The following is a 16980-nucleotide window of genomic DNA, read 5'->3' as shown; positions in this document are numbered from 1 at the left end:
TCTCTGAAAATTGCTCAGGCCTTTGTCCAGTCAAGTTTTTCATTCCAGCTACTAATACATAAAACCGGCCTTTTCAGACAAGTTACATTCAGCTGAAGCCAACTGTTTCATCAGAGTTGCCTTGAAGATGTAACTAACTGCATGTTGGAGGTTAACACTTGCAGAAGTATCAGTGAAATTAAGAATTTCTAGGAATAAAATTTTAGGGAAGGCATTTTGTCATATGAAGTGAAAAATATGCCTTCAAATATTCTGCAAGAGGGAAGACTAAGTTCTAGGAGCAACACATGACATCGTGCTAGAATATGAAGTTGTGTCAATCACACTTCCTTTTGTTGCTGAGAGTTTATACAGAGCCTGTGCCAGAGTCTCAGATCTGTAACTTCAACAGGAATGTTGTCAAATTAGAGCTGCTGCTGCAAAAAGCTGTTTGCTTAGAGCTATTCCTTTCTGCCCTTACCAGTTAGAATGAACATGTTTTGATTCCTTTCAAAAGAAGAAATAATTTACTTTTTCCAGAGTCGCTATTTTTGCCCATGCGAAAAACTAAATGAATGTGGGATAAAAAGTAATCTAATAACTGTTTATTATATATATTATATATATATTATTATATATATATGTTGTCATAAATTTACAGTTAATATATTTCTGGGTTTCATTTGTATCAATATTCAATTTTTAGCTCTCACATGAGTGATCAGTGAGTGTCTTTAACAGGATGTACAACTGAAAACTACAAAATGCTCAAGTAGTGTAGAAGGTAAGCTTTTAGTTCTGGGGATTATGAAGAAGTTTGCATTCTTCTTCCTAGTACAAGCCTAAACTTTTTTGTTTATTGTTTTTCTGACTTCTCATTTTTTAAAAAGAGAGCTGATTACAAGAAGAGAAATGTTACTGAAGAAAGACAGACCCTGTGTAATTTACAGCACAGGCTGTAAATTAGGCAGTCTGTGCATTAATACACACTTTCTTGCTGTGCTCTTAAAATATTAATTATTCAAATTCAGGGGTAGCAGTGGTCATGTTGAGACTATTTATTATTTCAATGATATTTGAGTAGAAGAGGCTATGCAATAATTTTTATTTTTTTTTTACTAAGTGGTTGTTGCTAAGAGGTTTAAGAGCAGTGCATAAGGACAGCATTTGTTCATCACTATGGGAAGACAAGATGTAGCAAAATGTGAGTAAACTGTAAGTCTAGTTCTATTTTAGAAGACAAATTACACTTAGGAGCTGAATTACCTTCAGAAGAGGATAAGAAGGTTAAGAAGTGGTAGCATGTGTGTTTTAAAGGGAAATCTGATTTTGGAGAGTAAATTAAAAAGTCCAACTTACTCTTTTTTTCCCCTGATGCTTGGAAACAGACTCAACTAAAAAGGCAGTAATTCTCTCATCCCAACCAGGATGATAAAGGCCCTCTTTAGACAGATAGGAGCTGCTTCACACTTGAAAGCTGTGGTCCTCATGGGGGACTTTAGCTACCCTGGCATGTGCTAGACAGGCAACACAGCAAAGCATCAGAACTCCAGGAAGTTCCTTGAGTGCACTGATGAAAACCAACCAGAAAATGAGCTTTGCCTAGGCCTTGTTCTCAGAAACTGAGATGGGCTGGTGAGCAATGTAAAACTTGATAGGCGACTCATTTGCAGTGACCATGACTCTAGAATGCCAGACCCTTAGGGCAGTAAGGAAAGTGTGAAGTAAGCGTACAGTGCTTGATTTTAAAAGTCTCTTCAGTCTCTTCAAAGATCTGCTGAGTAGGAAGAATGGGACTAAGCCCTGGATGGGAAGAGAGCTGAGGAAAGCTGGTCCATTTTCAAGGATCACCTCCTGCATGCCCAAGACCAGTGTGTCCCAGTGAAGAGGAAGGCAGCAGGAGTGCCTGGAGGCCTGCATGGATGAGAAAGGAAGTCCTGGGCATGCTCTCTAAGTTTACAGAGTCTCTAACTCTCTAAGTTTACGGAGGATGAAAGCAAGGACAGATATTCTGGGAGAAGTATAGAGAAGTAGTCAGAGAAGCAAGAGATCAGGTTAGGAAAGCAAAAGCACAGAGAAAATCGGGGTCTGGCAAGACGGGTTAAGGGCAACAAGAAAAATTCCTATAGGTACATCAATGATAAGAGGAAGACTGGGGAAAATGTGGACCCTCTCCAGAAGAAACAGGAGAGCTGCTCACCCAAGATGTGGAGAAGGCCGAGGTACTGAATGACTACTTTGCCTCCGTCTTTACCTGCAAGGACTCTGGTCACACCCTCCATGTTAGAGAACATGAAAGCAGGGACCAAGGAAAGGAAAATCCCCCACTGTAGATGAAGAGCAGGTTTGAGACCACCTAGAGAACCTGAAGGTGAACAAGTCCATGGGACCTGATGGGATTCACCCATGGCTCCTGAAAGAACTGGCAGATAAAGTTGCAAAGCCACTGTCCATAATATTTGAAAATTCATGGCAGTTCCTGTTGACTGGAAAAGGGGACACATAACCCCCATTTTCAAAAATGGAAAAAAAGAAGACCCAGGGAACTACAGGCCAGTCAGTCTCACTGCTGTGCCTGGCAAAATCACGGAGCAGATCCTCCTGAAGGCTCTGCTAAGGCAAGCAGATAACAAAGGGGTGATTGGTGACAGCCAACACAGCTCCACTAAGGGCAAGTCCCGCCTGACTGATTTGTGACTTTAAGAAGTGAAGGAGACAACTTACATAGCCACATATTCTCACAAAAATTTAAGAAGCTAAAAAAGTTACACTGTTTTCAAGGGCAGGGAGCTGTTTTTTTCTTTCTATTGGAAGAACAAAACTGGCACAAAGGCTGCAGTGATGCATGTAATTTTTGTAAAAGTACTTATGTACTTTGAAGTATATTATATTCTGTTTGGCTGATCTGATAATTTTTTTAAATAGAAAGCAGCTATTCATCTTTAAATCCTGCTTTATCAAGTAAAAAAATGTGTCATATCTTCTTTGCCGTTCAATTTCATCAATTTGCCAACAAATGCATCCAGTAGAAACTTGCTTGTTTTTCTAGTATTTCTATGTGTGATAATTGCTCTTTGATAATGGAGGTTCAATGTAATGCCCTTCACTCTTCATAAATATGCTGATGTTGAAAAAAATCATAGAAATACAGAGTGGTTGGAAGGGACATTAAGGATGATCTAGTTCCAACTCCCCTGCATTATCAGGAACTCCTCCCACTGGACCAGATTACTCCAAGCCCCATCCAACCTGGCCTTGAACACTTAAGAGAAGGGCCACCCACAACTTCCCTGGGCAACTTGTGCTAGTGTGACCACCCTCACACTAAAGAATTTCTTCTTAATGTCTAACCTTGATCTACCTTCTTCCCATTTAAAGCCATTACCCCTTGTCCTATCACTACATGCCCTTGCAAGTCATTCCCCAGCTTTCCTGTAGGCCCCATTGGCTACTGGAAGGCTGCTATAAGGTCTCCCCAGAGCCTTCTCCAGGCTTAACAACCCCAACTCTCTCAGCCTGTCTTCACAGAAGAGGTGCATCAGCCCTCTGATCATCCTTGTGCCTCTCCTCAGGATTCGCTCCAACACCACTCGCTCCAGAACTAGAAACAGTACTCCAGGTGGGGCTTCATGAGAGCGGAGTAGAGAGAGAGAATCACCTCCCTTGGCCTGCTGACCACACTTCTTTTGGTGCAGGTCAGGATACAGTTGGCTTTTTGGGCTGCAAGTGCACATTGCTGGCTCATAGAGAGCTTCTCATCAACCTGTACCCCCAAGTCCTTTTCCTCAAGGCTCTTGTCAGCCCACTCAGCACCCAGCCTGTAATTGTGCTTGGGATTGCTCTGACCTAGGTGCAGGACCTTGCACTTGACCTTATTGACATGGATTTAGCATGAGCCCACCTCTCAAGCTTCTCAAGGTCTGTCTGGACGGCATCTGTGCTCCAGCATGCCCACCACACCACACCACACCACATCACATCACACCACACCACACCACACAGCTTGGTGTCCTCTGCAGACTTGCTGAGGGTGCCCTCCATCCCACTGTGTATGTGACTGGCAAAGATGTTAAGCAGTGGTCATCCAAGTACCCACCACTGAGGAACACCACTCCTAACTGATCTCCATTTGGTCATCAACCACTACTCTTTGAGTGCGACCAGCCAGCCAGTTCCTTATCCACCAAGTGGTCCATCCATCAAATCCGTATCTTTCCAATTTGGAGACCAGGATGTTGTGTGGGACAGTGTTGAATGCTTTGCACAAGTCCAGGTAGATGACATAATTTTTTCTTCTCTTATCCAACAGCACTCTGACCCCATCATGAAAAGCCACCAAAATTTGTTCAGGCATGATTTGCCCTTGGTGAAGCCATGTTGGCTGTCACCAGCCACCTCAACATTTTCCGTGTGCCTTAGCAAAGATTTCAAATGATCTTGCCAGGCACAGAGGTGAGTCTGACTGGCCTCTAGTTCCCTGGGTCGTTGTCTTTGCCATTTTTGAACATGGTGTTTATGTTTATGAGACTGAAAGTCAGGTAGCTCAGTCAGTTTGAAATGTTGTTGTGTTGGCAGTTCTTGTTATATTTTTGCATACAGATATACAAATGTTAGAACTATAATAGAAAATATGTAGCAATAGAGTAACTGCGTAGGGATAGATGTGCAGATATTGAAACACAAAAAGTTTGTTCCTCATTCTGTGTAGTTCTTGTAATTTTCTAAAAGGTGTTCAACTTTCTGTATTTGTGGTATTTGCAATGATTCTTACTCTAATATTAGAAGCAAAAGAACTGCTCAGTGAGAAGGGAATTAGCATTCCAGGAAGTGGTGTATAGCTATCACAAAAACAGATTCATGGGTGGGATTATAAAAACTAGGCTATGGCTTAGAAATACTTTTCTTCATCTCAGAGATGAATATAAAAGTTCCTGATTGCCAGAAGTTGTTTGACTTAGATTTCACTCCTCAGATCAACAGAAGGCCGAGCAATTACATTTTATGTGACTGAACCTGAGAAAAAAAAAAAAAAAGCATGTGGTTGAGAGGCGCTGGAATGCTAAATATTTCTTTATCCCCCAGTTGCTTTCTGAGGTCCACGTGACTTTCTTGCAGGGACATCTTTATTAATGACTGTACTTAGTACAGGGACTCTTTTGCCTTATTGCTGCTTGCAGTGTGGTCACAGGTGGCTTCTGTTCTTGGCTTTGCTGAACCACTGTTTTCTGTCCTCCATGTCAATTTCTTTTTCCCACTGGAATTCTGGTTTAGCATCCTGCAGCTGGCTACTCCCCAAGCACCAGAAGCAGTATCTCACCATTAATGGGCACTTTGTCCAAGCTAAATCACTGCTGGAGAATTACCAGAATGGGGTGGCAGGGGAACTCACTCTCAGACATGCGCTCAGTATTGACTAATCTGGTTTGGCTCATCCCTGACACAGCTGTCCCAAAAAGCCCTTTCTCCTGTGATGGTGGCAGTCCTCTTGGGTTTCTTTCCTTCATGATTCATGCCGGTGAAGCATCCCCCAAAACTGAGCACAAACTTTCTCTGCAGCTGAGTTGAGGCTGTGCTTAAAAGCCTCCGCAGCTGCACTCACTGGACCAGAGGTTTTGGGGGGGGGGGGGGGGGGGGTTTCACTACAGTGAAGCCCTGTTCCCCCCCTGGCCTTAAGCAGCAGCTCCTGGGTAACTTTTTTTCTCACTGGGGCTCAGTGAGAACTGTGGCAGAGGCCACTGTGCCAACCAATATCAAAGAAAGGGCTCCGGAGGTTCCTCTGAGGGTGTGAGGCAGCAGAGCCATACCTCTTCTCAGTAGCCATGGCAGGAGCCAGGAGGTCATCAGTGCCCAGGCTAGCCTGGCCCTCAGCGACCCCAGGCCTCCCAGTGCCCACAGGAAGCCTGGTTCCCAGCATCCCAGGCTGGTCCCCACTGAACCTGCAGAGCAGGTACCCTTCAGCTGCACTCCCCACAGCCTGTGCAAGCAAAGAAAAGTAGTTTGTAAGGTAAAATGTTCAACTTCGAAAGACAAAATAAAGCTGTGACACAGTGAAATGACTGCTGCCCTCCACAAACACCAACACTGGGTGTTAAAAAGTTGTGTTCCAGATGCCCCTGCAACCCCACCATGGAGGGGTTGCATCTGGACCTCTGGGCAGTGCATCTGCAGGTCCCCTGAGGTGTTTTAACCCACCTTTGAAAGAGTGTCCATGGTGAAGGTGAGACTCACAATGTTATGGAACAGGCTATTCACACTCTTGTTTCAAACAAGGTGGCTGTTGTAGGTTTTTTTGTTCTTTTTGTTTTTTTGGTTTTTTGGGTTTTTTTGGTAGGTTGGGGTTGGGGGATGTTTGGACACTACACTGAATTATTATTCATTATCCCGATTTTCTTGTCAAATCAGAGACACAACTTCAAGTCTGAATAATTATTATTTACAGTTTAGGAAAGGTTGTGCATGAGATGTCCAAATAAGCCCACTTATGGAATTGGAAACCCTAATTCCATAGCCATACAGGTACATATATGAAGGCAGCAATAATCTGAAGCCCAGCAGGAAAAAAACAACGTGTGAAGACACTATGGATAAACAGAAAGGTAACTATGCATTTTTTCTAGTGTTTTTGAAGCAACAGCATCCCTCTTATCAGATCTGCCCCCTGTGCCTTGTTGGGTCACATAGTGCAGGAGAATTAACCTTTCTTAGTCTGCTGTGGCTTGATCACCTTTCTTCAGCTCGTTTACCTCCCGCGGGGATGCACCTACGGTTTCAGCCTCTGTAACCGCGACGCGATACAAGAGGATTTCCTAAATGTTCTGTACTCACAAATGAACTTTACAAACCAGGTTGGTGGTTTCTCTGTTGGCACCGAAGGGAAACTCGGGATGGCACCGCCTCCACGATTTTAGCCTTGACCATTCGCAGCTGCTTCCTGAAAATCTCCAGTAGCAAGCCGGGAGCTGGCTAGTTCAGTAAACCGGTACCTGTGAAACACGAGGGGGAAGCTATCTCCTACGGCGACCTTCCTAAAATGTGTTTCACTGAAGCTGGGACTTGCAAGGACGGAGAGCAGGAGCCAGGGCAGCTGCTGGCAGAGCATAACCCGACTCTTCCACGGTGCCTCGCAGACCCGTAAGGACCGAGAGCCGCGTGTGTAATGCCCCACCGACGCCGAAGATGTTGTCAGGGTTGCAAAGGTGGCCAGTGGTTTAAAAGCAACGCAGTGTTTCTTAAGGCGCTTAGCCTAAAGATCAGGACGTGCTTTTGGGACGGAGCAGCCCCGCACAGCCACCGCCCGACTCGCTCATCCGCCTGCCCCCTGCCAGCCCCGGCGGTGCGGAGGTCTGGAACGGTGTGCCCGAGGCGGGCTGTCTGCCGGTGACGGCGGGGCCGGGGGCCGTGGTTTTGACGAGCATCCCCCTTTGTTGTTTCCCTTCAGGAGCTGCAACGCCGTTTTCACACCTGCGAGGAGGACGCGCCCTTTCCACCCGCCGGGCCGTAGCAGTCCGAGGTTTGCCGGGGTGTACGCACCCTCGCCGGCTAGCTGGCACTCTCTTTCCATGGGAAAAGAAAGAAAACCGAAAAAAACCCCAACAAAAAAACCCACACACAAAAAACCCACAAAAAATCCCAACCAACCAACAAAAAACCCAACCCAAACCAAACCAAAAACGAGCAAACAACAACAACAACCACAACAACAAACAAAACAAAGCGGCGGAGGGAGGGCATGGAGGAGAAAGGGGCGATCGGTAGAAAGAGAGGTAAAAAGGGGGGAAAGGGAAAAAAAACTGGCGGGAAGGGAGAAAAAGCGGGGGAAGTGGGCAAAAGGGGCAGTGATGGGGAGCGAAGGAGAAAGGGTGGATGGACAACCCTCCTTCAGGTACGAGTAAGGGGGAGGTGCTGAAGGGAAAGGGGATATAGGGCTGGTGACTCCAGAGGGGTCGGGGTCCGCGGGCAGGGGGTGTGGGGGTTCGTCCTGTTCGCCGGGCTCCGTGCGTGCGGGGCGGGCGGGCAGGCTCTTGGCATGTCACCCGGAGCGGGGCTGCCGCAGATTTGTCGCAGCATCCGCTTTGTGGTGCAGCGGCACTGTCCCGGCTACAGGGGGTTGCGAAGCCGGGGTGGGGGCCGGGGTCGGGGCGGCAGCCGGGGCGGCGGTGTAGCCCTGCGGCGGGGAGCCCCACGGCCAGCCGCGGGAGGCTGCCGCCCCCGGGAAGGCACGCCGAGGTCGGTGCCGTGACAGCAAGGCCCTGGAAGTGATGGCGGTGTTGCGAAACTACGGGAATTTGGGGTAGACAGCTCCCGAGGGTAGCGTTTTAACTTTCCCCCCTCCACTGGGCTTTGCACAAAAATCATTGTCTGTCGCGAAGTCATCGCAGCGAAATCATCCTGCGGGTTGCTTTTATATGCATCTAAAGAATTTATTTTTAAAAGCAAAAAAAACCCATCTCCGAACACCTTCAGAAGGACATCGGTGTTGGGGGCAGTGGGCGGCGGGCTGGCCGGAACGCCCCGCGGGATGCCGGCTCCCCCGGCGCTCCGGTGCCGTGCGGGGTGCCTCTGGGGATGCCCCGCAGCAGAGCCCGCGTTTGTCCTGGGCCTTTGTGAGGGGAAAGGGCGGAGTAAGGGGAGAAAAAAAAAAAAAAAAGGAAAAAAAAAAAAAAAAAGACACCCCCCCAAAAAAAAAAAAAAAAAGGAAAAGAAAAAAAGGAAAAAAAAGAAAAAAAGAAAAAGAAAAAAGGAAAAAAGAAAAAAAAAGAAAGAAAAGGGGAAAAAAAAGAAAAAAGAAAAAAAAAAAGAAAAAAAAGATAAAACCCGAGGAGCTGTGGCTGCGGGGAGTGTCTGTGGGTGACGGTCCCCTGCGTGTCTCGGCGGCCGCTGCGGAGACCCCGCGGGAAGATGTTGCCTGGCTCGGTGCCCGCCGAATTAGCGGCGCTAACGCTGCTCTCCCGACCTTGCCGGGCACACTGACGCCCAGAGCCGGGGGTTGCCGCCGCTCGAGTGCGGAGCCACCGGGCAGCACCGCCCCGGTAGCGGAACTAAAGCGGCCGCGGTGTCGGGGACCGCTTATGGGCGGTGCGCGGCGCGGTGAGGAGTGCAGGGCCGGAAGCGGGGGGTGGAGGAAAAGAGAGGGGAAGCTTCCTGCGGCGTGTGCTGCCGGCATGGCGCGCGAGGGCGGGGGTCTTTTCGCCGGTTTCCGCGTGCTCGGGCGGTTCAGCGGCCCCGTCCCGCACGTGCTGCGGTACCACAGCCGACACCGCGAGTTCTACCTCGCCACCGCCATCGGGAACAGCGTCCACACCTACAACGTGAGTACGCGGCTCCCCACCCGCCTCGTCTCTCCCCCTCTGCCCCCCCTCTGCCCCCCCTCTCCCCCACGCTCCCCTCCTCTCCTGCTGGGCGGCCGGTCGGTCGCTCGGTCGGTCCGCCTCGCCGCCGGCCGGCGTTGGGCCCTGGGGAGGCTGGAGCCGCCCCGAGCCACGCGGCAGGGCTGCCGCCTCCTCCAGTCCCCGGTACCACGAGGCGGGAGGAGGAGGAGGAGGAGGAGGAGGGCCGCGGTGCCCCGGTAGCAGGCCGCGGCGGCGGGCTGGGTGGCTCTGCAGCCCTTGGGTGGGAGGAAGGGAGGCTGAGGGTTCAAAGAGACCGGAATGGGCTCTGTCGGGTTCGGCACGGCCCATCTGTCGGGCAGGGGAGCAGCGGGATGCTGGAGCATTTCCTTCGTTGTTAAATAAACCAGGGTCACTTGCGGTTTGGGGAGCTGCGACTTTGGGAGGCAGTCCACTAGATAGTGTTAAAAGTTGTCCAGTAGGGAAACAAGCGTAATTGGGTTCTGCAAGGTGAAAACTTTTAATACTCACGTGCGGTGCGATAAAGGCGTTTTCAGACTATAGAAACAGTAACAAACCAGTACTGAATTCAGGGATTATGGAAAACGGCAGAGTGGAGGCAGCGTAGATGTTCCAGTATCTTTACGGTAGTCTTTTAGTGTTTTATCCTGTCCGGCTTCTCCACAGACTTTGAACTAAAATAGCGATGATCACCACTAGGCAAAGATGACTGTAACTGAAGGAAGTTCTGTGTGGACAGGCATAAGATAATAACATAGCGTGGTTTTAGTGGAACTAAAGTAGAAGCAAAGGTGATGTGAAAACAAGACATGCAGGGTGTTTAACCATGTGCTTAGTTTCCTTTGCGTTCAAATAGGGTTAATCAATAAGTGCAACTTACTTTAGCCATATGGTTGTCTTTTGACAAATACACTTTTGACCTGCTGTCTGTGGGTTTTCCTGTAGATACTATTGTAAACTAAGATGAGTAACCTTCCTCTCTTGTGAAGCATGCAGATCCCTTATCTCATCTAGTTTGGTTCTTATGATTTCTATTTTCTGTTTATCCGTTGCAGCCAATTGCTAAAAATGCCTTTTTTAACGTTTTCATTGCAGGTGAAGAAGCTTGGTATTGTTGCTGTGAGTAAGTACACACAGATTGTTCATTCCTTGTTTTGTTTTGTTTTGTTTTAACACATCTGACATCTGCACTTGATTATCAACTCAAAAATAGAAAATTAATTGTGTGTACTAAAATTTACACAAATATGGTGAGGTTCAGAAATACAGAATATCAAGTCAGAACCAAGGCTACTGTTGTGGGTGTAAAGTAAGTCTCAGGAGGATATACCATGTGAACTGTGAGATGCATGCTGTTTTGAAAGGTAGGTTTTTCACTTCTGTGTACCACAAAGTTTTTACACAAACCTCATAAAGCAGAATATTTTTCATTAGCTTAAAAACGCTGTATACTCAGTGAAATCTTTCTCAGTGGGCTGCCTCTTCTTACACGCATTATCACTGAAGCTTTTTGAGAAATTGGGAAGTTTGCATGCAAGTTTGTGATTTTAAAAAATAAATCATGTGGCTTTTTCTGTGGTGGTGTTGGTTTATTGCTGTTATGTGGTTAGTGCTCTGAACATTGTAGTTGGAATGTGCCTAAAAATATCTTGGCCCTCTTAGGTAGAGGTCATGTGGAGTACCAGATACCTGTACCTTGATCAGAAGCCTGGGTTACTTCAGAGACACTGTGGAAAGATGTCTGATGTGTTCAAACAAATGGAACCTCTCATGAAGTGCAGCCTTTATGTTCTTACATTAGTTATTCCCATGGAATCTGTGCTGCAGTTCAGCACAGGGTACAAACATTTTTGTCTGATAATAATTTGTAGTAGAAAGCACTATTGCAGGTAAAGCTGCTGTGTGATGGTGTAACCTTGTAGTGTAGGCACACTCCCACAGCCACTGATTTTTGATCTGATGGTTCTTTCTACAGTTGCTAAGCACTGTGATTTATGTTTCTCATAATTTCTTAGATTGACAGTATTTTTCTCAAGTATTTTTTTCAGTTTTCTACAACTTGGGACCACACCAACAGCTTCTCAGTGTGGTCTGGAGATTTGACTGTTTTATTTGAGCTAATAAGTAGCAGATTGCAATAGTAGATATTCTTTCTGAACTAGCCACAGAGTGTGGAGCAGGATGTACTCTTAGAGCAGTAGATTCCTATTGGTTTGTAATCAGGAAATGGGTGCAGGATTGGATTATGAAGGTCTGCAGAGTGCTTTAGCCTAACAAGCATTGCTGAGGTTGAGACTTTGATGTATTGTGTGTTTCCAGTTGAGTGGTCTATGAGGCTCTGACAGTCCACAGAAGTATTATGTTGGGCAACTTCTAGCCTTCACAGAGCCAATATGTGCCTTTACTTGCAGTGATAATTCAGTAATAAATTTTTTTTTTCCAAAAGAACCACCTTGTGGTATCAATTTGGTTGTTTATGTTGTTGTGACAAGTGGTATCATTAATTGTAATACTTGCATTCATTTTAAATGTGTGCATTTCTCACAAGAAATTCAACAAAATACTCAATGGGAGAGCTTTCTTGGTGGGTCACCATGCTAAAGAAATACACTGTCAAGCTTTTGTTGCTGTTATGAATGTGAAACTTGTTTAACTTTTCTTCTGTTTGATTAACAGGTAATGCTTTGCCACAAGACATTACATGTTTGGCAGCAGATCGCATGTTGATATTTGCTTCATATGACAATATTCTCCATGCTTTTGCCAGGAATAAAGAGGTTTTTATTAATTTACTTATTGCTTAGTAGTACAAAACAGTTGTGTAGTGCTTGTGTTTTCAAGACAGTTAGTTTTATACAAGTGTCTATTTCTGCAGGTATTTAATAATGTTTTAGGGAAACAAAATTGTAGAGGGAGGAATAAACAGCTTAAAATAGCACAATGTAAAAGTAAATTCTCTAAGGCCTGGTCTGTGTTTTATGTATTAATTACAATAATAAAGTTACTTAGAAATAAAAATTGTTAATTGCCATATATTAAATTAAATAGTTAAAAGTACTTAAGTTAAAATGTTTTTGGCAAAGGTTTTAAATATCAGATAAAATTGTGTCTTCCAAATAAAGTTTTGTGATCTTTCCATGTATTTTATATAAACTTGTTTCTCACATGTTAGCTGTCCACAAGCTTTATGTTAATATGGTATGCTACCTAAACAGCTTATATTGGAAACACTTCTATTTTGAAATTTTAGGTGGTTCATACCTATGAAGGTCATAAGGCAAAGATACACCTTCTGCAGCCTTTTGGTGATCATGTCATCTCTGTGGATGTTGATAATGTTCTTATTGTCTGGAATATACAATCAGAAGGTGAGAAACATTTTGGCTTTTATTACTAATTTTTGTTAAAAATTAATTTTAAAAAGGGTTTTTAAAGTGTGCATTTTCAGAAGTAGTATATTCTTTAAAGAGAAAAAAATTTAGATGATAATACTATTTTAATGGTAATCTGAAGTCCTGAAACTTCATGAGTGGATGCTGCACAACATGCAGAGACCCACTAAGGTTCTATGTATGTGTAAAGAGATCCTATAGAATCACAGAATGGTTTGGGTTAGACCTTAAATATCATCTAATTTCAACCTCACTGTGATCTGCAGGGGACAGATATATAGACTGTGGTACAGCAGCTTTTGTGCCATCTCTGAAATCGTGTAGTTCCTTGGTATTTACTTGTGTGAGTAAACTAACTTCTTGGGAATAATCATTTGATGGTGTCAGCATCTTCTCATGCCATTGTAATGGAATTTCTCATGAAATCCTGATTTAGTGCCCTGAATTTTTTATTTTAGAAAGTATTCTTATTGGTGTGACCAGTGTTATTTCCTTGATGCTGGGTCTTGAAAGTGTCTGCAGAACAGCCTCTAAAAAATTGAAGTTCCTATGTAAAACAAAAGCCATGCTAATCAGGTCAAGTGTTTTGCTTAGGCTGGAGCAGGAATGCTTCAGGAAGGTAGAACAGTTTTGCTAGCATTGGGATGGGTAGGCTTATGGGGAAAAAATATACATCCAGGCAAACAGAAGTTGTAAGCTGAAGAAGTTTAGGCTGTCCTGTTACAGATAAGTTAATCCTTTATAGCAAAAAACACCAGTTACAGAATTCATATGGAGTAAACATCAGTTCTGCCTTTACAGTTGCCAAAAGATGACAAGCCCAGAGGTTTGTAGGGATAGCCACAGTAGCATTGTTTCTTACTTTTTTTTGCAGAGGAGTATCTTCAGGTGGATTTTGATAAGGCCACTTTTACAGTTTCTGCAATTCTGCATCCCAGCACCTATTTGAATAAAATTCTCTTGGGAAGTGAGCAAGGGAGCTTGCAGCTATGGAATATAAGATCCAAGTAAGTTTCTTAGTAACTTGGATGTACCTCATGTATCTGGTAGTTTCATATGCAACACTTAATACTTCTAAGTGCAGCAGATTTTGAATATGAAATCTTTTATGGATTCCTTTGGGGCAAGTTTCCACTTCATCTGTCTCCAAGAACAAACAGTTCTGCTGCCTCCCGAGTGTGTATAGTATACCTTTCAAGTTGTGCAGGGATAGCCCAGCCAAATGTCAGGGATTGTTTTTCGTTAATTTCTTTTATTAGCATTATTTTTTTGTATTCACATAGCTTTCCCATGAAAATAATTAAAACAATAGTAAATGCATGTTTAGGCCTTCTATGTCACTTCTTCCAAGCTTGGTTTTTTGGTTATTGCAAGTCCAAGGAAGTGCTGACAGGTAGAGTGGAGGTAATTTCTGGTGTTTGAGCCCTGTGCTCAGATAAGAAATGCGCGGGCATGTATTTGTCTCTCAGCATGTCCCAGTAGAGCTCTGTCCAAAATAGCAGTGTTTTCACGCCTACCGTCACCACCTGCTTTTCTAACTCATGAAAGTTGTAACAGCTGCAGCAAACTTCCCTGTGTGCAAACTTTCTCATACTGCAAGTAGGTGTTACTGTATCTTGCAGAGTTCAGTGTTAATTCTCATAACTACTGCATACTCTCAGTGCTATCACTACTACTTTTGTTTGATATTCTAATGTTTTGGAGGTGCTATGTATGCTGAATAATTCAGGAAATAGGAATAAACTAAAACTACAGAAAAGTAAATGTATGTAATACTCCTGTCTCTTCAATGCCTGTTACAGTACCTGAGCTGCAGTACATCCTAGATGACAAAAAGTTGTGCTTAGAGGTATTAGTTTCTCTTTTAACTATGTAAAAATGTCTGTGATAGTTAGTGCTCTTGCAGCAGTGTTGCTGGGTTGAGCAATTTCTGGGGTATTTTACTGTTCCTTACATAGATTATTGTGTAGATCAGCATGGGCTCAGTTAGAAAAATAAGTTGGGAGAACTAAGGGGAAAGTTTAGTGGTCTCTGGCAGTAAATGAAAAGAAGGAGGTGGTAACATATGGCTGCTAGCAGTTTTTTAAGAATGCCACCCTCTCTTTGTGATGATAGAATAACTTTTTAATCATGTCCATTCTTAAATGCTGTTTTCATAAATTCACTCTTAGTAAGTACTTCATGACTGCCTTATGAGTGAACATCCCTGCTTCACATTTTGGCTGTTACCATTTCTGAAAGAAACAAGATGAGGTGTGCTAATAATACACATTGATGTCTTCATTTAGAGAAATCACTCTGCAAGTAAAGGATTTGCTTTTCATTGAAATTGAACCAAGACTGGCTTTTTATGTTGGATTCTGAAGAGGGGTGTTCAGAGCAGAAATGCATGGGGACAACTGGCGCAGTAGGGGTCTTCCTCCATATTCATATTAAGTAGTTACGTCATCTTCGAGCTACTAATACATGACACTAACTTTATTTAAAAATAAAAATTACCAGAAGTTTTATTCTTAACCTTATTAATATCAGAAAGCTGATGTACATTTCTTTGCATATAAAGCATCCATTTTCTTGTGGAAAATTTCCAAGTGTTAATTGATCTATATTTTTTGTTTTCCAGCAAACTGTTATACTCATTTCCAGGATGGAACTCAGCAGTCACAACTCTTGAACAAGTTAGTATTAGTATCACCTGATTTTCTTATATAATGGGTGAAGAATAGCAGGCAGAATAGTTTGTTCACCATTACAGTATAGATGACTTATATTCTTTCAGGTAATTTTAATAATCCTCTCAAGCATTTTAGACAATGAAGAGAGGCAGACTTGAAGACTTCTTATCTGTGCTTTCTGTATTCCTGTTGCATTTAGCATCCTATCTATTTTGTGTTCATTACCCCTTTAGTCTTTATTCACTGAATGATGTAATGAATTCGGAGAAAAGTTTGCTTGCAAGGTACGTGGGTATTGTGTAACTTCTGTACAGGTAACATTGATGACAGCTTTGAAAATGGTCTGCAGTTGTCCTGTATAAAAGTTGTTAAAAATAGTTATATAGGCCGGGGTGTGTAATGGTCCACCAGAACACCTGAAACTTAGTGAGGTGTTTTTCAAAGGATTTCCAGGTTTTGAAAACAGAAGTGTTTTATCTTATGGGAACTAAGAGTAAAACCTTTCATCTCTCATTTTTTGTTTAGTTTTATCAGATGTTTGGTCATGCATTAAAAGAATTGTGACAGAAGATTTTGTGTGAGGTGCCTTACTTCTTTCTTTACTGTTTGTTCTGGACTTAGATACGTTGTCTTGTACATACTGGTTCTAATCAGTGTAGAAACAGGCTTTCCCTTAATTTCCATTGCTGTTCATTTTTTCCTGCAGGCTCCAGCAGTGGATGTTGTTGCAGTTGGGCTTGTATCTGGTCATATCATTGTACATAATATTAAATTTGATGAAAGTCTGATGAAATTTCAGCAAGACTGGGGTCCCATTACAGCAATATCTTTTCGCACTGGTAAGTTGTAGCATTTTTTTGTGTGTGTGAAAATATGTATGATATCACTAAAAGTAAGTGGAAGGTAGGAAAATATGTTTTGATAAAGCATTTCAGTATCAGAATTTGGGTTGAGAGTTTTAGTTTTCAAAGGCTGAATATAATCCAGAAAATTTACCAGTATGTAAGGGAGAACATGCATCTTCATCATAATATCTGGCTTATAGCATTTTTTTCTGTACTGACTCAGTGTACAGGAAATGTGACATACAGTACTCCTTTTTCACAAAGAAACGAGACAATGCATGTATACAGTGTGCCAAGATGCAGAGTAATTGGTAAACTGGAAGTTCATATCCAAACCTACTTTTCAGTAGTGTCTTCCTCCAAAACAAAATTGAAATTTTAGTAGTCAGATGACTGCTGAAAAGACATTACTGGGGACTGCTGATAATATTCATGGCTTTTTGTTTATTTTCAATGAGCATGAACTATTTTTTTTGCCCAGCAAGCATGCACTAATTAAGAAAATGAGTTATTATTTATTGTCATCAACTTTGTTTATTCTGCCTAGAGGGCTGTTGGTCGTGAATCTAATCTCTCATTTGAATAAACAAACTTGGAAATTTTAACAGAATACAGATTGATGCAAACCCTGTTGAGGAAGGATACTAATGAGAGACTTGAGGAAAAGCTGCTGAGGAGTAGAAAAAGTGCCTTTTTGTGTCAGCCAATTAAATGAATTCTATTGCCTGCCTAGATTTGTCGC

The 16980-nt window shown here is 43.4% G+C and overlaps 1 protein-coding gene across 1 annotated transcript in view; it reads left to right on the top strand.

Moving 5' to 3' along the window:
* The first annotated feature begins 9116 nt into the window (after window positions 1–9116).
* WDR36 (WD repeat domain 36) overlaps window positions 9117–16980 on the top strand; it is a 33052-nt gene continuing 25188 nt past the window's right edge. Inside the window, exons 1-7 of the mRNA XM_030467694.1 lie at window positions 9117–9287; window positions 10422–10449; window positions 12003–12103; window positions 12577–12694; window positions 13593–13725; window positions 15342–15396; window positions 16100–16232. Coding sequence (XP_030323554.1) covers window positions 9141–9287; window positions 10422–10449; window positions 12003–12103; window positions 12577–12694; window positions 13593–13725; window positions 15342–15396; window positions 16100–16232 — 715 coding nt within the window. The 5' untranslated portion in view covers window positions 9117–9140. The remainder of the gene's footprint in view (window positions 9288–10421; window positions 10450–12002; window positions 12104–12576; window positions 12695–13592; window positions 13726–15341; window positions 15397–16099; window positions 16233–16980) is intronic.

Source organism: Calypte anna, chromosome Z (assembly GCF_003957555.1).
Source record: "Calypte anna isolate BGI_N300 chromosome Z, bCalAnn1_v1.p, whole genome shotgun sequence".
NCBI lineage: Eukaryota > Metazoa > Chordata > Aves > Apodiformes > Trochilidae > Calypte > Calypte anna.
The sequence above is the reverse complement of the archived record's forward strand: the minus strand, read 5'-3'. Positions and strand labels throughout refer to the sequence as shown.